At 34.8% G+C, this 24539-nt stretch overlaps 1 protein-coding gene across 1 annotated transcript in view; it reads right to left on the reverse strand.

Annotated features, from left to right (window-relative positions):
• The window catches only part of kuz (zinc-dependent metalloprotease kuz), a 116021-nt gene that overhangs the window by 69072 nt on the left and 22410 nt on the right, over positions 1 to 24539 (reverse strand). The window contains exon 4 of the mRNA XM_085820992.1: positions 13393 to 13703. Coding sequence (XP_085677118.1) covers positions 13393 to 13703 — 311 coding nt within the window. The remainder of the gene's footprint in view (positions 1 to 13392; positions 13704 to 24539) is intronic.

Consider the following 24539-nt stretch of genomic DNA (forward strand, 5'->3'; position numbering starts at 1 on the left):
TCTGTCAGCAAAAATTAAGTTAACAAAATTACTAAGGATAAGATTCATAAATTTAAAGTCATGTATCTTGAATATATCTTGGCCCATGTACCTTGAATCACATTAACAAGATATGCTATACCCCAGGAATTAAAGGTCAGAAATGTAATCTTTAAAAATCAAACCACAGATTTTATCGATAAGCGAGAAAATCACTTTTGAAAATTGAACTTCTGGAGAATTTATGCAATTTTATAACTGTCAGAAGGATGAAAAGGAAACAACACACGGTTATTAATGTTACTTCTAACAGCAAAATGTCTTCTTTGATGGGAAGATGAACATTTTTTAAAAGCTTTAGCAATGACCATGGTGATTCAAGCAATTGAGGTCATTAGCAAGCAAAGGTTCTAAGGAACATTCATTGAGAGCATAAAATACATAATACTAAACAAAAGCCATTTTTTGCTTAGCCAGGTCGTATGACTTCGTATGGAGTGGGAAACAAACAGAAAAGGATTTATGGTTGTGATGATTTCTTTATTTATTTTGACTAACAGTTCATTTTTAGTTAATACAACTTTCCTTTTGACCAACGCTTTTTAGCCAGAATGCTAATAAGTTAGGGTGTGGTTAGTCAAATTAAGGGATAAAGAAGTGCTCTGAGCTGCATGGGTTTTTTGGATCTGTCATGAACACCTGTATTTATGCAGCATTTATTAGTTAAATTCATATATTTACTTCTTTTAGCCTCTATTTTCATAAACATATATTTATTAAGATTGCATTTACATTATTAAAGTAAGTAAGAAAGCAAACTATCTTAAGTTATAAGCTAATATGTATCAAATGAAAAAAATCATGACCAGATAAAGCCGGTCATGCCACTCAGAGGATTAATTGAAGGTTTTGGAAGTTGATTTTAGAATGTGTGTTATGCCTGCTTGAAGGTGAAGTTGTTACTCTGACTTAACAGTGATTTGATTCTGTACCACTGAGTGCTTCTAGCCATTAGCCAGCTTCTACAAGTCAGAGCCTTCTTGCATGATTAAATTATCCTGCGAGAGGTTAAGCCAGTTTAATTATATTTTATTTTACGTTCAACACTGTTTAAGTTAAGAAGTTTGGCCAGAAATGTCGGCTTACGTAAACCCAAGTGGGATTGTCTGTGAAACTCTTTCTGAGTAAATAAATGATCATTTGCACACTTCTTCCGATTTTGTCTGTTGCCTGAGGATAATTCCTCTGCAGTTTTCTACAGCTCATTAGTTTATGTTGCAAAAGAATACGAGACTATATGGTAAGCAGTAGCGCTGAAATCAGATTAATTAAGGATTATAACAATATAAAGGAAGAGAAGGGTATTCTCAGATTCAGTTTCAAATGTTAACTGGATGGCTGGAAGGCCCAAACTAATCAATTCCTAAACATCATTCAACTTCTGATCACATGAAAATTAAAACAGCTGTTAAATCTTCTCATATACTCCAAACTCAGTTTAGAAAATTACTTATTTCACCTACTGCCTGTTAACTGTGCTAGGTTTTATGGTCTCCCCAAACGCCACAAAATTGAAATTCCTTTTCATTCTACAAGGGTTGGAACTTTAATAGTGGCAACACAGCTGAAAAAACGCTATGCAACAAAACCAAAGAATATCGCGTATACCACAAGTGAACTACATACCTACCTTACCTCTCAGCAAAAAGACTCGTCCTGCCTACGTCACGCACATGCGGAGTGACATGAAGAATGGATCCTTGTATTAGCTCGCGGTCTAAAGTAAGTGTTGTCAGGATGTTTTCAAAACAAGAACAACGATGCTGGATAAAAACTGAATGTGCCAGAGGTCGTACAGCACGACAGTGTCATCAAGGGCTTCAAGAGGCTTGCGGGGAATCTGCATTGCCTTACAGAACCGTAGCAAGATGGGTGAAAGCATTCAATGAAGGACTCCAAAACGTGGCAGAAATGATGTGGCTAGGTCATCCGAGTGTCAGCGATGCAGACGTGCAAGCTGTTGCCGCACTAATGTTCAGTGATCGTCGCCAAACGATTCGTCAGCTGGCCGGACAGACAGGATTAGCGCATACGACTGTGCTGCACATTCTGAAGGAATGCCTGTCCATGAGAAAAATTGCTTCACGTTGGGTTCCACATCAATTGATGGAAATGCTGAAATGGGTACGATATGATGCTGCCTGAACCCACCTGGAGCGCTATGAGCGCGAAGGAGATGCTTTTTTACGCAGTATCATTACGCTGGATGAGACTTGGGCCCGATTATACCAGCCAGAACTGAAACACCAATCAAACGAATGGCGGCATCACAGGTCACCACAACGTTCGAAATTTCGTCAGAACCCCAACAATGTGAAAGTTATGGTGATTCTCGTGTATGACTGTGATGGTGTCATCCTAACGCATACCGTTCCCCCACAGCAGACCGTCACTGCGCAGTATTACTGCTCATTTTTGGAGCACTATCTCCGATCAGCTTTGAGAAAAAAACGGCGACACTTTCTGCAGAACGCTCCTCTCATTTTGCATGACAATGCTTGACCACATGCAGCGCAAGCTGTGATTGATTTGTTCAAGCGATGGGCCTGGGAAGTGCTTTACCATCCAGCATACTCCCCAGATCTTAAGCCCTTGTGACTATGACTTAATTCCTAAGATGAAGGAACCACTTCGTGGCACTTGCTTCCAAACTGTTCCTGAGATTCTTGTGGCAGTAGACCGGTCCATTCAAACTATCAACAAAACAGGCGCTGCTACAGGTATTCTGCAACTTCCACATCGTTGGAAACGGGTTGTACACAATGCTGGCGACTATATTGAAGGGCTGTAAAACATGGTGACATGAATCACTTTTGTATTCCTTGTAAATAAATAGTTGCCACTATTAAAGTTCCAACCCTCGTATTAACATACAGTGGCTCACGTTCGCGGACACTTGTATGTCTGAAATACAATTTTCACAAATCTTGTACTAAATACTGAAACACAGACTCGAAATTCTTTTCTTATATTTTATTTCTTCTCTATTTTAAACCTTATTTTAAAGTGATTATATTCCAAATACTCCTTATAATAAAATAATTTATTCAAAAAGAGTTAATTATTAACTTGCATAATAATTCGGATACTCGAAAGTTTAGTTCAGATATTTTAGTAGGCGATGTTTCTTACCATAATTTTTCATTTCAAATGAAAATGCATGACAAGAATTATCGCCTGTGTTTGAAAATCATGACTTGTTGGCAAAGTATATTAACAGCTCCATATCTAAAGTGAATATGGCAAAAAGCTACAAATTAACGATAAGTCCTGTTAGAATTCTGATTTTTCACCATCTTAAATATGGTTGAAGTATTCAAAATAGACAAAAAATCTTTGATGCAAGGTTTCCATTATCTTTGACCTGTTAAAACAACCGAAACTGCGTAAAACTTTTCAAAATGCACTGAAGTCTGGACTGATTCTATGTCAACAAGAAAAATACGCTTGGTACTCACAGAAATCCACAATGAGCAAAGATTTATCATACTGAAATAATGCTATATTTATAGAAATTTTATAAAACTATTAAAGTTCCAACCCTCGTATAATTTCCAACTTACAACTGGCATCATATTCTTTGGCCAAATATTTAGTTTCTGTACTTCCTCCTTGGTGCTACTTTGGTAGACGGATTTTGGCGATTTTTTTTTTTTTTTTTTTTTTTTTTTTGGCGAGCGATACGACTTATGGTAAACTCATTGCTGGACAAGTTATTTATGGTAACCGATACTTTGTTGTCCTTTTATTTAGAAAATAATGCATTTTATTATCCATAAATTCCATGTTTTAAATATTATGGCTTCTAAATATTAAAAATCAATTTAATTTTGCATTTTCATTTGAAATAAAAATTTTATTTTTTATGATATTTTGTATAATTTATGTTGTGTATGATGTAATCAATGACGTCACCTGGCTTTAAAAGTAAAGGTTTTAATATCTATAAGTTTAATCTTATGTTTTAAACATTATTTATAGCTGTTAAATATTAAAATACAATTTAATTTTGCTTTTTTTAAATGATTTTATTATGCATGATTATTTAAATAATTTTAATTCTGGGCATGATATAATCAGCTTCTTGATTGGTTACAGAATATTTGTGCATTAACGAGCTGTAATCAGCTCCCCAATTGGTTACTGAATATTTACGCATTACCGAGCCATTTTAAAATTTTATTATTCATCTCTTCGAACTCCTTAGATTTCATAGGAAACGGATATATCCTTTTCAAAGATTAATGTTGTTATTGTTAAGTACCAAGAATTATTGGTATCGGAATAAAAAAATTGTCTTTTGAGACCTTATTTTGGCCAACCTGGCTTTCCTAATCACAGATTTATTTATAAATTGCTACAAGGGTCAGAAGAAATTTATTTCAAATTTTTGGAGGAAACCTCACTAATTGCTTCTTCAATGAAATGCGGATCACAGATGAAGATTGTTAGAAGAGCCGATTCTGAGGACGGCCGTATATGGTATTGTGGTCACGGTAGAAGAAATAACCGCTGTAATGGTAAAAAAAGTATTAGACATTCCTCCTTTTTTACTGGCAATAAACTAATTGCTGTCATTTTAGCTCTAGTGTACGAAGCATTCTTATTTACTTATTGTTGCGAAGAACACAGAAAATATATAAATCAAATATATTCAAAAACAGTTCATTCATTTGAGGGCTGCCTCTACCCGAGGCTGGGTGCATTAGGAATAAAGACAAAAAAATTCTTAATAAGCCATTCTTTATTTTCATCAAAACAGTCTTACTCTTCAGAGATCAGCTTTCGTTCTGTCTACAAGCAAAACATTCGAAACACCCAGCACGCAGTCTGACGTCACGAACAGCAGCGCCTCATGTTAGTTATTACTTCAGTTCATTTCACAACATCCCCCCCCTTGAGACTCAAGCTCATTACAAACTTTATTTAAAAGATCAAGTCTTTTTGGAGCTTTTACATGTCGTCCATAGGAGAAGTATTGTTGCATTACCACTTTATCAGGTGCAATTCCCCCTTTTAACGTACATCCAGCACTAGAATTAGATTCCTCTGCACCCAGTTTCTTATCAGGAATTATGTTTCTGTCATTGGCCTGTATCTCCAGAGGAAAGATGTGTTGTATTGGTCGTATAACTGTTCCACGCCGGGTCTTAAGTTTAACCATGCGAATGTTTCCATCATGTCCAGGGATCATTCTGTAATTCGGGCTAAGGGCCAAAATAAACGTTTTTTGTTATCATCCCCCATCAGTACTATTTCTCCAACTACAGGTTCCTGAGATCGTTTTTCATTATGCTTTTGAACCACTTGACTAAGGTACTCTTTTCTAAATCGTTGTCTCAGATCATTTAACAATTTAGTTCTATATTTTAATCTCTTATTAAGACTTGACGAATTTAATTCATCAAGATCTTCCACATTGGAATTTCTCTTCTCAATAAGAAACATGGTGGATGTCAGAGGGACAAATTCCTGCGGATCTTCAGAAACATATGTAAGGGTCTACAATTAATTATAGTTTCACAATCACAAATAATAGTATAAAGTTCTTCATATGATAACACTGATTTACCTAAAGTACATTTCAGCAATTCTTTTACTGTACGAACACACCTCTCCCACCAGCCGCCCCACCAAGCTGCAATAGGTGGAATAAATTTCCAGAGTATCATTTCAGTTCTCGTTTCCATTAATACTTTGGCCCAATTTAGTTTTGATAAATCATTAGATGCAACCCTGAAAGTTTTCCAAGGCGTCCGCGCCTAGAAACAAATCGTCGAAGCGCCAGGAGAAAAGCATCAGTAGAAAGAGAATTTTTAGTTCTATATTTTAATCTCTTATTAAGACTTGACGAATTTAATTCATCAAGATCTTCCACATTGGAATTTCTCTTCTCGATAAGAAACATGGCGGATATCAGAGGGACAAATTCCTGCGGATCTTCAGAAACATACGTAAGGGTCTACAATTAATTATAGTTTCACAATCACAAATAATAGTATAAAGTTCTTCATATGATAACACTGATTTACCTAAAGTACGTTTTAGCAATTCTTTTATTGTACAAACACACCTCTCATACCAGCTGCCCCACCAAGCTGCAGTAGGTGGAATAAATTTCCAGAGTATCTTTTCAGTTCTCGTTTCCTTTAATACTTTAATTAGCCAATTTAGTTTTGATAAATCATTAGATGCAACCCTGAAAATTTTTCCAAGGTGTCCATGCCTAGAAACAAATCGTCGAAGCGCCAGGAGAAAAGCATCAGTAGAAAGAGAATTTACGAGTTCAAGGTGAATGGCACGGTACACATCGCACGTGAACAGCGCGATCCACATCTTTCCTCACTTTTTAAAAACAGGGGTCCAGCCAAATCAATCCCTATGATTTCAAATGGCGTAACTCGGTCTGGTGGCAGAGGTGTCGGTTCGCTTAACATAGCCTTAGTTTTAAATCTTTTACAAACGATACAGTTAAAGAGGACATTTTTAATGGCCTTTCTAGCTCTGATTATCCAAAATCTTTCTCATAATATACATGGCATCATCTGAAGACCAGCATGACAGTTATTATGTACATTTCTGATTAACAACTTAGTGAAATCACATTTTTCTGGTAGCAATATTGGATACAGAAAAGATTCATGGTCATCCCTATTTAGTATTCTCGTTTTAACTCTCAGAATACCATCATCATCAATGAGCGTTTCAAAAAAATTATAAGATTTCTTATCAGTCAGATAATAATTTTGAACCAAAAGAATTAAAATTTTCTCAGAATTTTCAATTTCATACTGTGAAAGTTCAATGTTTCTATTCTTTTCAGAACCATCTTTGCAATTATTTGCAAATCTAAATATCCATGCAAATATTCTAATCATTTTATCATAATTGGATACACTGATTCGATGTGTAGGGGGTGCGTCTGTTGATAGATCAATATACACTATTTTTATCTTTTTCCTATCCAATTCTACTCCTTCATGCAAACAAACAATCTCACCACTGGGCCAGTTTTCAGGGCCTTCTCGCAACCACAAGGGACCTTCCCACCATCTAGAACGAAGCATTTGCTTCGCAAAACATCCGCACGATAACAAGTCGGCAATATTCAGTTTCCCTTAGACATGTCTCCATGAATGACGTCGCGTCAACTCTTTAATCCTATTTTCGACGAAAACGGACCAATTTCCTTGCTCTGTTATCCACCAAAGGGCAGTGGTGGAATCAGACCAGAGGGTAACTTTTAAGTCGGGCAAACTGAGAGCCTTGATAATAGAATTTGCAAGTCTAGAACCTATACAACAAGCCATTAATTCTAAGCAAGGAATGCTTAAAGGTCTCAAAGGCAATACTCTAGACTTCGCCCGTACCAGATTTACTTTTTCTTCAGAATTAAATACTGATCGGATAAAGACGCACGCTGCATATGCCCCCTTGCAAGCATCCACAAATACATGTAGTTCAGACATGTCATTAATAAACAAGTATCGAGGCAAAGTAACATCTTTCGAAACATTAAGTTCTTTAAACCAGTTCAAAAATGTATTTACATCATTTGGAGACAATTCATCATCCCATGCAATTTTCACTTTCCACAAGTTTTGCAACAGCAGTTTTAGAAGCAATGTAGTTGGCGTTAGTAAACCAATAGGATCAAAAATTGTCTGCACAATTGCCAAAATTGTCCTCTTTGTGATTTTCGTATCACAGGTCAATGTATCTGCACCTTAACATATCATTATCTAAATTCCAAATTACCCCCAAAACGGAAGTATCTGCTGAATGATTGTCAACATTTGAACCAGCCACGTTGCTTTCAAAACCGTGCAAGTTAAAACATCCATTTGACATGATTAATTTGAAATGTTCAATAAACGTAAACTGTTCATCAATACTAAAAACGCTAGATAAACAATTATCCACATAAAATGATGATTTCAAATTTTAAGCAACTTCACTATACTGACGTGGACAGTTTTCTAATAGGTGCATTATAGATGTGTTCAACAAGTAGGGGCTGGAAGAAACTCCAAACACAATTCTGCAATGCCTATAAATTAATTGCCCTTCATTGCATGGGAAAAAAAATCTGAAAAAATCTCTATCTTTAGATGCGACGGATAACATTAAGAAAGCCTTTTCAATATCGGCACTAATACAGTCAAAAGTCGTTAATCCGGACTCGTCGGGACTTCGGCGATTCCGGATTATAGATCATCAGTTTAAATCTGGTAAGATGGCATGCAGAAATTATAAAATTAAAAATATGAAACCGTAATTTATGAAATAAAAAACAATTATGATCTAAAGGGTATCAAAACTTACAAAAAGAAAATGCTTAATATTTATTTGTTTACTTTATTAAACATTTCTTTCAATGTAAGTTGTTTAAGTTGCTTCGTTTTTTATGTGATAATACATTCTCTTTAATTCTTTAAACAGACATAATTTCTTGTTCAGTTACAAAGTTCCGCTGTTCAAGTCCTATAATTGCTGTGTGGAGAATACAGACTAATTTGTCAATAGAAATTTTTTCGTTTTCAATAACCTCCGTCACTTTCTTCGCTATCGGAAGCGAATTATAATGACGAGGAATTTTATTTAAAGCATATCAAAGATGGAGTACATCGAGATGAAATACTACATTTAATAAGGAATTATAAGCCAAATAAAATAAAAACATCTGCCCTGAAGATAAGGATAGTGCTGAGAGATCAACTTCCAATTCACTGCGCGGCGTTAAAGATAAAGTTTAGATAAACAAACGTTAAAGTTTAGATAAACAAAGGATATGCCATTATCCATTTTTTGTAGCAATTCCACTTTTTTTTTAATAAACTTCGAAACATACTTTCGCTTTGTAGATCATTTACATATTAATAAATATATATCAGAAATTCTATTTGACATAATCGAAAGTTCAAGCTTACTTTTATAATATTGCTCTAACAGTCTGCAAAAAATAATAAGCCGTATCCAATTCGAAGATTAAGGAACAACGCAATCTTCAACATTAACTGCAATAGATAATTAAATAATTTTAGCCTAGCTTATACCGTCTGTTATACATTAAACGCGCACTCGTAAACGTATTTTGTGCAAGTGCACAAGCATATTCTCAGCGGTAAAGGCGTTACGCGCATGCGTCAATGCGACACATGCACAGGAAGTTTGAAGCTTTGAGGTCCGGATTATAGATCATTCCGGATTATGGGTGTCCGAATTAACGACTTTTGACCGTACCTATCGGATACATCCGAAAACGATCTATGATATCAGGTATTAATTCAATAAGATTCATTCCTTTACACAAACATTCATTCAAAGAGAATTTCCCTTTCTCAGATGCAGAAGCGTCAAAAACAGGACGAATTTTCGAGGTTTCACTTCCTAATTTGATTACAGGCCTATGCGGCAAATAATGACATTCATTATTCAGTTCGTTTTCTGGTATGCGTTCAATAATATTCAACCTTTCCCATTCCTTGAACACATTTTGATAATCATCGAAAAATTTACTACATCTGAGTTTATAGATCATCTTTTGATACCTTTTCCAGGAAAATTCTTTATTATCGGTAAAATGGGTCATATCACATTTCCATGAAGTTCTACTTCATATCTTCTGTCTGGAAGAATTTTTATTTTATTATCAAATTCAGATAAATTAAAACTCTTTCATGCTAGCAGCTTCGATTGGAGCGCATATTCCTATTTTTCCGAGTTCCCATAACTCATTCAAAGGAACTCTCCTGACATGCATTGAAAATGCTTTAAAAATATCCTTTTCACCCGAATTTCGTTTTTCAAATACCCAAGTTTCGTTTCGACAGCCATTACCCTCGACAGTAATTCAATAGAATTTCCCGTCAATTATTTTCCTATAACATCTGCTCCAATTAAAAGGTTAATTTCAGTTCCCTTTCGCAATGGATCAGAAAATTCGATTTCTTTTTCTTTTAATTCATTCAAAATCTCTTTATCCTTAACCTTAGGAATAAAACTGCAAATCCTTTTTTCAGAAAGTGCTTTAAAACTACATGCAAACGTTCCCTTTAAACTGCTGATCTCGACCGAAAACACTTCATGTTGTTTAGGTTGCATTTCGTCCCCCCCCCAAACAGTGCACGTATCTCTCCTCTCTCAGTGGAGATGTTTTAAGATGACTCATCATACTTTTGCTAATGTAGCTACTTAGGCTTCGGCTATTAATTATGCAGCGAATAATTTTCTCACGACCTTGACACCAAATTTGAACACACAGCGTTTGCAAAAATACAGTTTCACTTCTGCCACAGTTAGAAAGAGAACTCTCTTTGGAAACACGTATCTGATCATTAATTTTTAGCTTTTGATTACACATTACATCAAAATGATTACAACTTTTGCAAATAGAACAACTTAATTAAGACACAATAACACGCCGAATAAATACTAATTCAGAAGTCAAACAACAAAAATCAGCGTTATATTTACAAAATTTTCACAGGACTAGTTTCGATGGTTTTACCGAACCACCATCTTCAGCTGCAAAACCGTGAACCGTTTTGCAGCTGAAGATGGTGGTTCGAAAACCGCAAAATGATTTTGCGGTTTTGCAGCTGAAGATGGTGGTTCGGTAAAACCATCGAAACTAGTCCTGTGAAAATTTTGTAAATATAACGCTGATTTTTGTTGTTTGACTTCTGAATTAGAACAACTTAACTTACCTTTCAAAGGACAAAATTTACTATAGGACTCGCTCTTTTCAGACAAGAGAAACAAGCACCTTTTTTCAATAACAATTGTTGTTTTTCAGCTAAAGTCATTTTTTTTTAACTTCTTAACTTCCTGTTTTAAGAAATTCATTAAATGTTGCAAGGATCGAGTCCCTTTAGTTTCAATGAAGTCGTGATTTCGGCTTCTTTCCCATGCCATCAGTACTTCTGGTAACCAACTTTCCACTAAGGGGGTAAAAAAATCCCCATATTTTTCTTGGTTTGTCCCCAAACTTTCCAACGCTCGCAATTTTCCTTCAAGTTCATCATACAGGGAGGGTAGATCAGTTTTTGCTCTTGTGGTTACAGCATTTTTCATCACTAGGCTTAACAAGTCTCTCACATAGATTTGCACAAGTAAATCTTTGCGTCCAAAGCGCTCACTTAGTTGTTCGATGGCTTTAGGATAATTAGCTGCCATTGCCGGGAAGCTAAGAACTAGGTGTTCTGCCTTCAATTTGGGTTCCATGGCCTGCAACAGGTACTGCATTTTATCTTCATCAGCGATACTTTTGTCATCGTGGATTTTCTGAAACTGACTCCAAAAAGTCAGGTAATCCTTAGCTTAACCACTGAATTTTTTAAGCTCAATTTTATCTTACTTCAGTATTTTATACTCGTAGTAAATGTATATATTTACATTTGCCTGCTATCTTAAAAAACGTTTTCAAAAAAAAAAAAAATTAATCTATTATTTTTAACGATATTTATTTTTTTAAAGTTTCGAATACTTTACTATGCGCAAAACACGTAAAAACAGTGTTTTTCAAGATGGCTGACAATTTTAAAAACCGCACCAAAACAAATCGCCAAAAATTTTTGCAACCGTCTACCAAAGTAGCAAATTCTCCTTTACTCAACAGTATTCACACTGTAAAAAATTATTTTAAAATCATCAATAAACTTAACAGACATTTCTCCCCTGTGTTTCATTATGGTTTCTTTGATGTCAAATCAATGTTTACCAATGTTCCAGCTGAAGGAGCACTAAAATATCTTGAAACTAGGCTTTGAGAATTCCATTTCATACATACCGAAATTGAAGATTTACTTTTTCTTGCTAAAGTCACTTTCAGACAAACCCACTTTGTTTATTAAAATGAATATTATCACAAAATCACTTTTAGGATTAGCTATAAGTAATCCTCCAAGTCCTGAACATGCTGACATTTACACGCACTATTTTAAGGTCAAATTATCTCAGAAATTGTCTTTTCATCTTTGGAGTCATTATGTCGTACTTCCATTTTATCCTTCTAACAGTTACAAAATTGCACAGATTCTCCAGAAGCTCAATTTTCAAGTCATTTTCTCACCTATCAATAAAAATTTATGGTTTGATTTTAAAAGATTTCATTTCTGATCTTTAATTCTTGGGGAATTCATAAAATATCTTGTCAATGTGATTCAAGACATATAGGCCAAACTAAAAGAGCATTAAATTTTCGCATCCGAGAACACAAATCTTATGTCCAAAAAAGGTAAAATTAACCTGACTGGTATGGGTGAATATATACATACAGCAAAAAACACTGGTATGGCCTACAGACAATAAGAATATGGTGCAAGACATAGGTGTAAATTATAGACACTCATTTGCACTTAGCGAAGACTGGCTGTTTTCTGCTGTCTTGTGGGTATGTTCAAAAATTATTTCTATCATATATGTCCAACACTCACACAAACCTAGTTATCTCGTTTGTTGCTTATCTTGTTTATTTGGACAGTCATTCTGTGGCTGCAAACCGCTCATGAGAAGTGCTTAAACTTACAGCATTTAGCAGTCAAAAGGTTAACAAGTCTTCGATAGTAAATCATAGTTGGAAATACAATCACAGCTTTGATTTTGAACCTGCAAAATCATCCCAAAAGCTTCTTCCATTGGTGAATTGGATTTTCTTGAAGCTTTTCACTTTCACAAAGATTTTCCTTGTTTAATTAATGCCTTTAAGTTTTCCTTGTTTAGTTAATGCCTTTAAGTCCAATCCTATCCTTGATAATGCTTTTAAAATCCTATTAATTTAACATTCCAATTTTAGTTGCTGCTTCTGCCAACAGATGGCACTACTTTCGCATTCGCCTTACTTCTGTAGGGAACAAATACGAAAGTGCTTTTCCCTTCATTACAGATTTCTTTGCTCCTGATGAAGAGGGAACTGTACCTGTTTGCCTTTGAAATCTATAGAATTCTTGACTAAACCTATGACTAAACATAAAGTTGACATTTTTGCTAATTTTATAGGAATATATGCTGAAATTTCAACTATTCTTAGGTGAACAGTGATCGTGGAGAGTTTGCAATGCCAAATTTATTTTATTTTATTTTTTGTAGTAAAAAACACATTATTATGTACATGGTAAGAGCAACAATGCAAATAAATTACTGAAGGGTTCCTCCAAAAGGGTTAAGTGTTTTATTTATTTTATTATGGATGTAAAAAGATAGAAGGTACTGGATGCATCATCAAAATAGTCATAAAGATACCCAAATAAATGCTTCTCTCGACAGTTGTCAACAAGTTCGCATCTATTGGATTAGGATGTGGATAAACAGGAAGTAATTAAACATTTTGCATTAAAATTATTTATAGCTTACCTGTGACAATTTATCTTCATACTGCTGTTTGTCTTCTTTGGATGAGCTTTTATCAGGTACTGCAGATGTACTAATTTCTTGCATCCACTGCAATATTTTATCGGTAGCACCACATCCGCTTACATGACTATCTCGTTTGGCAGCATACGGATCATGAACATCATTTTCAGAATATATGACAGAATGATATGGTTGATCTTTCAGTCCATATTTATGAGTACGTTCTACATAAAATGTCTGGTTCTTGGTATGAACTTTGCCCTCAAAAATGCCATTTCGTATAGAACCATATACAAGAGATTCGTGTTCGCCTAGAAATTGAAACAAAATATTAATTGGCATAACAATTATTCTAGGGAGGAAGTCCTTTTTTTAATTAGATGAAACATTTTAAAACAAATTTCAAAATTAACTTAATTTTCATTATTTTACTACAGCACACTTTTCAATAACAATGATAATTACAACAAACTTCCCTTCTGCCATCAAAACACTACACTAATATGTTCAAGAATCTCAAAATTTGTGTCCTAATAATAAAAAATTATTGTTCTTTATTTTCTGAATTTTTTATTAGAAAAATTCTTATAAAAAATGAAATTAAAAAAGAAACTACTTCTGTTCATTTAACAAATTACGATTTCTTAAATCTGAAAGTTGTTTTTTACCACACTAAACCATGCAAGTGAATTACAATGTTTTCACATGGAAATATCTTAATTGTTTAAAATGAAATATCAGATCACCATTCAAAACTAAAAGCTTAGCTATTTGGAATTCTCAAATTAAGACATTCAGATGTTGAGATGCTTTTTGAGATTTTCATAGAGATCTATGAAATGACATACTAAACAGTAACAATAAATGCTTTAAAAGTAAGAATTTTACTACAAGTTACAACTGAATGTCATTTAATCTATGCTCAGTTGCACAAATCATTGAAAGAGATACCATTGAAGGGTGGAATGAAATTTTAAAATACTCATTTGGAAATTCTATAGCTATCAATGTCACAGTATTAGGGTTACTGTATACTTTTATCATCCCTATAGAGCTTTATTATCATAAAGCAGCCTTTTTACAGTACAGGATGGAGAACTGAAGAGACAAATCTTAAAGATAAGTATTATATACAGCAATAAAAAGAGATGAACATGGTTTAGTAAGTCAGAATATTGGGTGCACAAAACAGATTTACCTTCTTCGATATTATACCTTGAAAATGCCCTCCATGACAGTCAAGGTACTACCGCCATAGCCACGGTACAGTTGCTGTAGTATGATTACAATACCTGCACAGCATTCATTATATCCAGATGAATTTTATTTTAAAAGCAATGAGCTATGATGTAAATGGAAACTTGAGCTTTAAAATATTCTTATTAAAATTTTTAGGATTTGGTAAGCTGTCTAGTTATTCACTATATTATTCCTAAAATCTTTACCAATAAGGTCTTCAGAAGGGTCCCTGACCCAAAACCTTCACTTGTAATTTTGTGCAATGAAAATAAATATTTCAATACTGTAAAGGCCCTTATTTTCGCAAGCCTAATTTTCACGAAAATGAATATATCAATGATTTCACGAGCTGAAAATTTCGAGAATTTTATATGAACAGAACCAAAAGTTGAAAAATTTTCAAAAGTACCTAAGTAAAGTTGAGAAAGTTGAAAAATTCCAAAAGTACATATTTTGCATAAAGCATTTTAAGAAACTTCCTTTTCTCCGAAAAGTTTGTCCCCCCCCCCTCTCACATCGCTCTTAAAACAACCTACGGTGCTTATCAACTTTGACCTTAGCTCAACGTGCGCCCTTTTGCACCGAAAGTGTAATCACCCCACCCCCTTCACTTGTCTCAGAATCGGATCATCCATGCCCAACACCTGCTTGAACAAGTTGCTGCTAGCAGGAGAACAAGAGCTGCTAGCAGGAGTTGCTGCTACGGAAGAATACGCCGCCAAGTTATTCTAAGATCGCCAAATATTCTGATGAGACAAGATATAGAAGCGGTGAGTGCGAGATAGAAAATTGAGAAGAGAACGTTATTAGTGGCATAAAAAAAAAATGTGGAAATACTTGTACAAGTTGATGGACAAGGGAGAGAAAATTCCTATAGGAGATCCAGCGCCGGTAGGGCTTCCAGATGCAAGAAATGCTAAGTCATTTGTTGAATCAAAAGAAATAATATCCCCTAATACTGAGATTTCTACTGCTTTGAAAGCAAAATGTGGGTGAAACGTGGGCAGTATGCAGTATATGACGAAGTACTGAGGTCCAAAATGGGCCGATACGCTACTATGAACGGAAATTCTGCAGCAGTGAAACATTTCACCTCTGAACTGTGAAGGCCGGTAAGTGAATCAACCATTCGCAGCATAAAGAAACAGTACATTCAAACATATAAACAAGCTAAAGCGGATGTAACAACTTTACCGCACGGTAATCGCAGTTGACCCCTTATAACTTTGTGATTTCGATGCAAGCGTTCAAACATATATACATAAATTGCGGATTGCTGGTGGAATAGTGAACCGCACTATTGTTATTGCAGCTGCAAGAGGAATTGTGAAATCACATGATCCATCTCTACTAAACGCTTTGGATTTGAGCCCATGATGGGCCAGAAGCCAGCTGGAAAAAATGAACTTTGTTCACAGAAAGTAAACCAAGGTCGCACGAAAACTGCCCCCAGACTTCCCAGCTATTCGCGACGAATTTGTTCAGCGTGTTCGTACAGTGATCGGCAAAAATGTTGTTCCCCCTGAGATGTTCATTAACTTTAATCAGACAAATGCAAAGTTTGTGCCTACATCTAATTACACATTGGAAGAACGTGGTTCAAAACAAGTGTCTGAAATCAGCATGGAAGATAAAAGAGAGATGACTGTTTTGTTAGCATGTTCCCTTGCTGGAAACCTACTTCCACCCCAATTGTTGTTCGCTGGAAAAACAACAAATTGTCATCCAAAGTTTGCATTTCCCGCGGACTGGGACATGTGGCACACTGATTCGCAATGGAGTAATACTGGCACAATGATTCTATACATCGAGAATATTCTTGTACCTTATTATGACAAATACAGAGAGCTTCTCGTGCTAATTCCAGAACAACCTGGTGTAGCATCGTTCGACGTTTTTAAGGCAGACCAAGATCCTCTTTTTCTGACTGAACTAGAGAAGAGGAAAATTATTCCAGTTTTTGTGCCCACTTCCTGCACAGCAGAGCTCCAACCTTTGGACTTAACCGTAAATGGCGAGTTCAAGCGTTTGCTCAAGAATGAGTTTATTGAGTGATATTCTAATGAGCTTCATTTCTAGAGGAAAAAGAATCTGTGGACTTGTGAATATCACGACTAAAACCGATTCACGCTTCTTGGCTTGTGCGCGTATTTAACAGTATTGAAGCCAAACATGAGATAATTTTGAATGGCTTCAAAGAAGCTGGTATAAATAGTATTCTAAGTGAATGAGCTGCCTTCTTTTAGTTTTATTGTTTTATATTCAAGAAATGTAATTGTATACTATTCAAAAAATAGTTATAAGAAAGAAAGTTGTTGAGAAAAAGCTTGTAACTATGCAATAAATCATTAAATTTTGGGTAAGTGGAAAATTTCTGATTTATTATTATTATTATTTGAGGCAGGGGAAAAAAAAAAAAAAAACTATTTCGCGAGGCTTAAATTTTCGCGATTACAACGGGCTGGCAAAAATCCTAAAAATTAAAGCCTCGCGAAAATAAGGGCCTTTACAGTATACAAAACATCTAGGCTAGCGACTCTCAACCGGTGGTACGTGAGAAAGAACTAGGTGCTACGCAAAGAAACAAAGTATTTTTAAATATTAAATTTAAAATTAAATACCCCAACATTCTGTTCAAGTTTTTTTTTCAACACTCGTAAATTTATGTGATCTGCACTTTGTTCAAGGTCAATAGCAACTCGTACACTTGGAAAAAAAAAATCCATTCTTATTTTCACAAATATTCTTTTAGTCATAGACATAACAAAATTTGTCATAAACAATGTTTTTAAAAGCAGTCACAGAAATGAAGGTTATATTTAATAGGAAATAAAAATAAGTTCCCATAAAAAGATAATAGTATCTTGAAGAGTCATTAGGTTATTTTGAAGCACGAAACATGAAAAATGAGCCATGTCCTCGCAGAGACTCGAACCTGGACCTCTCGAATACATGACAAGTGTGCTACCGTTATACTACTAGGGCACGCATAAAGAAGGGGAAAAATACCTTACATACTCCCTTTCAGAGGGCGACTAGGGGTTAGTAAATATTGGGTGTGAAAAATCATCATCCACCACCTTTTAGTTCGGGCCCCACTGTCGAGTCATTAAGTTATTTGGTTAGAGTAGAACTGAAGGGTACCCCTTATATTATCGGGACGTTGTTGTTTCATTTATCACCAAGTTATTGATTCATTTATGGTAACCTGAGTAGTTGAATGTTATAGAAATCCTATTATGACGTAATCGGTTGCATTATTCCAGGAAATTTTGAATCATGGAATGTTTTGTAAGGGCTTTGTGGTGTGTGTTGATTAGAAAGTACTTTGCTTGTTTTGTTGTTTAGACGGTAGAATGGCTGAATGTAGTAAAATTAATTTGAAATTTCTGTACGATTTGGAATGAAAGGGGAAAAGAGCGCTAATTGAGTGGTGTGTAAATCAAGGTGTACTTAGTAGCCATTGTAAGTGTCCTGTTTGTAGAAGGGAAATGTGTATGGTCGAGCGTCGGATTATAACAGCGCTTATTAGGATATTTTTTACACTTATTTTGTGAATTTATGTGGTGAAGCCGATATATGAATTTGAGTTCAGATAACTTTAGGACATTTTCAGATGCTGTTAAGGAATTTTCTATACCACAGACTGAAGCTGAAGAATTTTCTAAATAAGGTAAATAATAATTTCTAAATAAGTGGATATTTGCTTTATGTAGTGCTTAAATGCATAACAGGTTTTTCCTTTTTTATGTTATTTTATTGTTTGGTTTAAAATGTAGTTTATTGAGATTATGTATTTTTTGTTTGCCTCTACTGTAGAATTGTGTCCACCTTTGACTTTTTAAGTTTGTGCTATTCTTCGAGTTTATTTCAAATGAAAATAGGTCGGCGTGTGCATCGATAAAGTTAAGGGAGTGCGCAATGCAAATTTGTGCTATTCTGGGATTTTTTTTAAGTGAAAATAGGTCGATGTGTAAATGGATACAGAGTTTGTGTAATTCTTGTTATTTTGCCTTTGTGTATTCTTGTTATTTTTCTTTTGTCGATTTTTGGCTCAAGAATCCCCGCTACACAAACCAAAACAACATATCAAAGAATTGCACAAACTCGGTATCCATCCAAAAAAAAAGGCACATTTTCGCCAAGGGGTACCTGTAAATATACTTTTACCGGTTATTTTTTGAAGCAGGAGAGACATGAAAAATGTGCAGTGCTTTCGCCAGGACATTAGGTTATTTGGAAGCAGGAGATGAAAAATATACAATAACCTTGCCAGGACTCGAACCTCAGACCTCTTGAATATGCGCCGAGTGTGCTGATCATTACACTGCGAAGGTATGCTAAGAAGGCAGGAGAAATACTTTGTAAACAAAGTAAAATACGATGAGACAAAGAAATTGTTCTCTCTTAAATAGGTCCAAATTTCACATAAAATTTTAGAAGTAAAATCCTTATAACTTGAATTTTGATTATTAAAATGGTTACCAATTTTTAATCTAATACTTTTTTTACTTATGTGTGCATATTTGATACAAATGGCCAAAACGTGCAAAATACTTTTTTTTTTTTACTATTCCTATTGAGAAATTAAAAAATAATCATTCTAAAATGTAGTGGTGGTACTAAAGTTTTTCAGTTTTAGTTTAGATGGTACTCGTTAGTCAAAAGGTTGAGATCAATGTTCAAGGTTCTATCAATGTTCAAAGATATTCTACATTCTGTCATAAAGTCACTAAAATAATAAAATGAATTTTCAACAAAGGATTGTTAATACAAATTAAAACAGATTTAATCAGTTTCGTAAATACTGGATGTTTCTGTTTCCTATCTTCCTTTAGGCTGAATACTTTAGTTCTTATCTGACTTCTTTCAATAGTGAAAATTTTTTATGTCATTTCTAAATGACATATTTTCCTAAAAGAAAGATAATCAGCTTATATTTTACGCATGTGGAAATTCTGGATTTAAAAAGGTTAAAATATCTTATTACATCCAGACTGCAATCATTTCTGATAACTGTCCTTTTAAGATGAGAAAGGGAATACAACAGACAGCCTGTTTTTTATTGTTTCATTCTCTACACACAAATTACAGTCGAAAGTCGTTAATCCGGACTCGTCGGGACTTCGGCGATTCCAGATTATCATCAGTTTAAATATGGTAAGATGGCATGCAGAAATTACAAAATTAAAAATATGAAACCGTAATGATCTAAAGGGTATCAAAATTTACAAAAAGAAAAACCTTAATATTTATTTGTTTACTTTATTAAACATTTCTTCCAATGTAAGTTGTTTAAGTTGCTTCGTTTCATGTGATAATACTTTCTCTTTAATTCTATTAAACAGACATAATTTCTTGTTTAGTTACAAAGTTCCGCTGTTCAATTCCTATAATTGCTGTGTCGAGAATACCGACTAATTTGTCAATCGAAATTTTTTCGTTTTCAATAACCTCTGTGTGACTTTCTTCACTATCGGAAGCGAATTATAATGACAAGGAACTTGATTTAAATCATATCAAAGACGGAGTACATCGAGATGAAATACTACATTTAGTAAGGAATTATAAGCCAAATAAAATAAAAACATCTGCCCTGAAGATAAGGATAGTGCTGACAGATCAACTTCCAATTCATAGTGCGCCGCGGGGTTCCAATTCATTGCGCGCCCCCCCAGAGCAACGTGAAATTGATAAACAGATTTCGGATTTCGAAACATACTTTCAATTTGTAGATCCTTTACATATTAGTAAATATATATCGGAAATTCTATTTGACATAATCGAAAGTTCAAGCTTACTTTTATAAAATTGTACCCTAAAAGTTTAAGTAATCCTTCCCAGTGAAACTTACCAGGATTGCTTTGGAACTGAGAAAATATATTAACAGCATAAGCTATATCCGGACGAGTACGATTGCAAAGAAACGAGAGACATCCCAAAACATTTCTATAAGGATAATTCATCATTTCAGTCGTTTCTTTTTGTGTACTGGGGCTTTGAGACTTTGAGTATTTCACACCTTTAACTATTGGAAGGGAAGTGATTTGTATTTTAAAAGACTTAAAACGATCAACTATGTCTTCTATATATAATTGCTGATGAATTAAAACACTATTTTTCTCATATTCAAATTCCACACCCAGAAGCTTTCTTGTTTTACCCAAAATTTTTAAATCAAAATGTGAACTCAGGACTTAATATCCTTTTGGCCTGAACTTCACTTTTCCCAAACACTACTATATCATCAACATAAACCAACAGAATGACAAAATCTTTAAAACGATAGACACAATTACACCACTCAAACTTGATAAACCCTAGGTTACATAGTGTTCTATCCAACTCGTAGTAACATAGTGTTCTATCCAACTCGTAGTACCATAATCGCCCACTCTGATGCAAACCATACAAGGCTCTATCTAAACGACACACGAAAGTTTCTTTATCTCGCTCTACAAAACCCTGAGGTTGGGACATATAAATTTCCTCTGATAAAGGAGCGTAGAGATAGGCACTTTTTACGTCGCATTGTATATTTGCCCATCCAAGCTGTGCAACTAAAAGGGAGAAAAAGAGCCTTATTACTGAAAAGTTGACTACAGGCGAGTAGGTTTCATCATAGGTATCGTATTTAATTTGCCGATAACTCTGAGCCACTAAACGAGCTTTAAAACGAACAATGTTTCCAAATTCGTCACGTTTAATGTTGAAAATCCACCTGCAGCCTAGTGGAGTCTTGTCTTTAGGAAGTGGAACAAGATGCCATACCTTATGCTTTCGCATGTTGGCCATTTCCTCTTCCATTGCCTCTATCCATTTAAGCTTTTCTGTGGATTTCATTGCCTGGTTATAAGTGTTTGGAATTGAAACATCTAGTCAGCTATCTCGGGTATATGACGTTGAAGGAGTACCAGTTGGATCGATTTCACCACTATAAGTATTGCTTCCCTTGAAATCAAACAAGGTAGGATCATACTGAATATTATGTTCGGTGCAATACCTTTCTACATCATTTGGTGATCGTAGTCTTTGATTAAACCCCCTCTCAAAATAATACACATCCGTACGAATGCCGTCTGGCCTTGGAACAGGTTTACGAAGCCAAGTTACTTGTCTCAATGTAGATTGAGTATCAGTGTCAATTGTAGAAGAAGGTACATTGGTATTGGTTCTTTCCTCTATTTCAGGAAAATAGCCAACTGGAGTATCAGTGGATTGGAACTCTACCCTTTCTTCAGATTCCAAATCAGGAAGGGTGCCCAGTACAGCTCCACTGCCACTTTTCTGCATTCCAATTGACTCTTTAAAAGTAGCATTTAGGGTTTCTACTACCTTTCGCTCATTTTCCAACCAAATTTTGTACCCTTTTGTTTGTACACTGTACCCAATCAATCGGCCCTTCGTTGCCTTTGGATCAAGCTTAGAATTTCTTTTAGCCTTTGGAATTCCCACATAGGCAATCGTTCCAAATGCCTTAAGATGACGTACTGATGGTTTCCGCTTAGTGTATAATTTGAATGGGGTTTTATCTTGGCCCTTATGACAAATTCTATTAAATGAATATGCAAAATACATTACTGCATCTGACCAAAATTCGGAACTCATTCCACTATCATGTAAGATTGCACGTACATTGTTGAGAGCTGTCTGATTAAATCTCTCACAAACTCCATTCTGTTCTGGAGTATATACATCTGTAAATTCGTGTTTTACACTATTTTTATTACAATATGACCTGAATTGATCATTATCATATTCTCGCCAATTGTCAGTCCTAAAGTATTTCAATCTAAGGTTCAAAGATCTTTCCGCACGTGCTATATGCCTTTCAAATACTTCAAACACCCGACTTTTCTCCACAATGGGGTACACTACCACATAACGAGAATATTTGTCAATAAAGGAAACGAAATAATGTTCACCATTCCTACCTGGAATGTTAATAGATCCCCATACATCAGAAAAAACCCTTTCAAGCGGCCTCTTTACTTGAATACCTTCTAACGGTCTATAGGAGATTCGTCTTTGCTTATTGATTTGGCAATGTTCACAAAACAAATTAGGTGAGTGCTTTAACACAGGAAGACCTCGAACTGAATGTCTCTTACTAGTCCTGACAATAGCACCATAATTTATATGACCAAACCGACCATGCCATAATTCACTATCGTTATGCTGAACTGTGGATGCCTCAAATTTTACAGATTTGCCCCCCTTTTTGACTATTTTCGGGAATACATGATAGTTACTTCCTATCAACTTAGCCTTGTACAAAGTTGAATTTTCATCATCAGTAACTTTAATTTGCCCATTTTTACCATAAAATCTTGCTCCATTGATATCTACTCTGGGTCCAGATATTAAATTTCGTCTCAGTTCAGGTGAGTATAATACATCTTTAAGCAAAATAACCGTATCCCCAAATTTCATTTTAACAGTACCCTTCCCATGAATTGGAAAAGTTACCCCATCAATAGCTACTAGCATATTCTCATTTTTCCCAGGAGAAAAAGTATCAAACAATTCACGATTTTTACAAAAATGATGAGATGCAGCCGTATCAAAAATCCAACTATCATCATTTTCTTCCAAACTGTTAACATTAGCTTGAGCTATAAAATGGAACTGTGCATGGGAATTATTTTTACCTTTACTCAACTTGGGTTTATTTTTACACTTAGAAGATGTTTTATTACTACTAGGTACAGCTGAGGAAACAGAAGAAGCAGGTGAGGGTGATCTGGAAAAATTACCTCTCATTCTACAGTATTTTTGAATATGACCTGGACGGCCACATTTATAACACTTGAGCCCGTTAATCTGCTTAAATTTGGGTTCACAGTGAGTACTTTGAACTTCTATAGTCTTATTGGAATTTTCCCTATCTATCTCTCTTAAGTTAAGACGCATTTCCTCTGCTAGTATTTCAAGTTCAACATTTTTAAAAATAAACTTCTCATCTGGCCACCTCAAAACACTCTGAACTACTTGATCAAATTTATCTGGAAGGAACCTAAGAAACTGGAAACATATATATACGTCTCTTACAGCCTGATTAATATCAGCCAACTGTTCAGTTACGCGTTTTAATCTAGAAGAAAAGAAACTAATACTTTCATTTGGCTTAATTTTACAATTTAAGAACTCTGAAAACAGGGACATATGTCTTGACCGATAATCTGGCTGAAAGTATTTGGCAAGCGTATTCCATGCTACTACCGGATCATCAATTTTACATATCAAGTTTCTATATTCAGGGCTTACATTCATATAAATTATTTGTAATACCCTTAACATCATTTAAATCAGGACATTTTTCAATACCTTTAACCAAAAGCCATGCATTTTTTTCATTCAAGACAAACCTCATATCTTTGGACCATGTAAAATAATTACATGCATCAAGTTTAGCAATATTATGCATGACACTAACAGTAGGCATATTTGAATTTTAACAAAAACCGCCACCCAATCTCTTAAGTCCTAAATTAACTTTAAACTTCAAAAGTCTGCACTAAAAATAACTCAGGGGCTGGTGGCCCATAACCAAAATGATGCTAAAGCAAAGTTTAAAGTTTAAAGAAATTACACATTTAGCAGTAGTAGCAATAAAAGCTCCCTGAGATGTGTTGTGCAGACATTGAAGACAATAAAAGATTTTGAACTTAACCAATTTATTAACAATATAATAAAGAATAAAAACACAGAAAATAAATTTCAACAATATCAGAGTCTTAGGAAAAATATAATATAACCATCATTCATCAAATAATATTTTTACCTGGTCTCCAAAACACTGGCATTCAATACAAACAAAATGTCCTAAACAGTAATTATGCGGCCTAAAAATGAAGCTGGCTACACATTCAATAAGTCCATAATCAATGGTCGAGAAAAACACCTGA

The sequence above is a fragment of the Stegodyphus dumicola genome, chromosome 1 (genome assembly GCF_044657685.1).
Source record: "Stegodyphus dumicola isolate Sdum_Otavi_A_Nest chromosome 1, ASM4465768v1".
Taxonomy (NCBI): Eukaryota; Metazoa; Arthropoda; class Arachnida; order Araneae; family Eresidae; genus Stegodyphus; species Stegodyphus dumicola.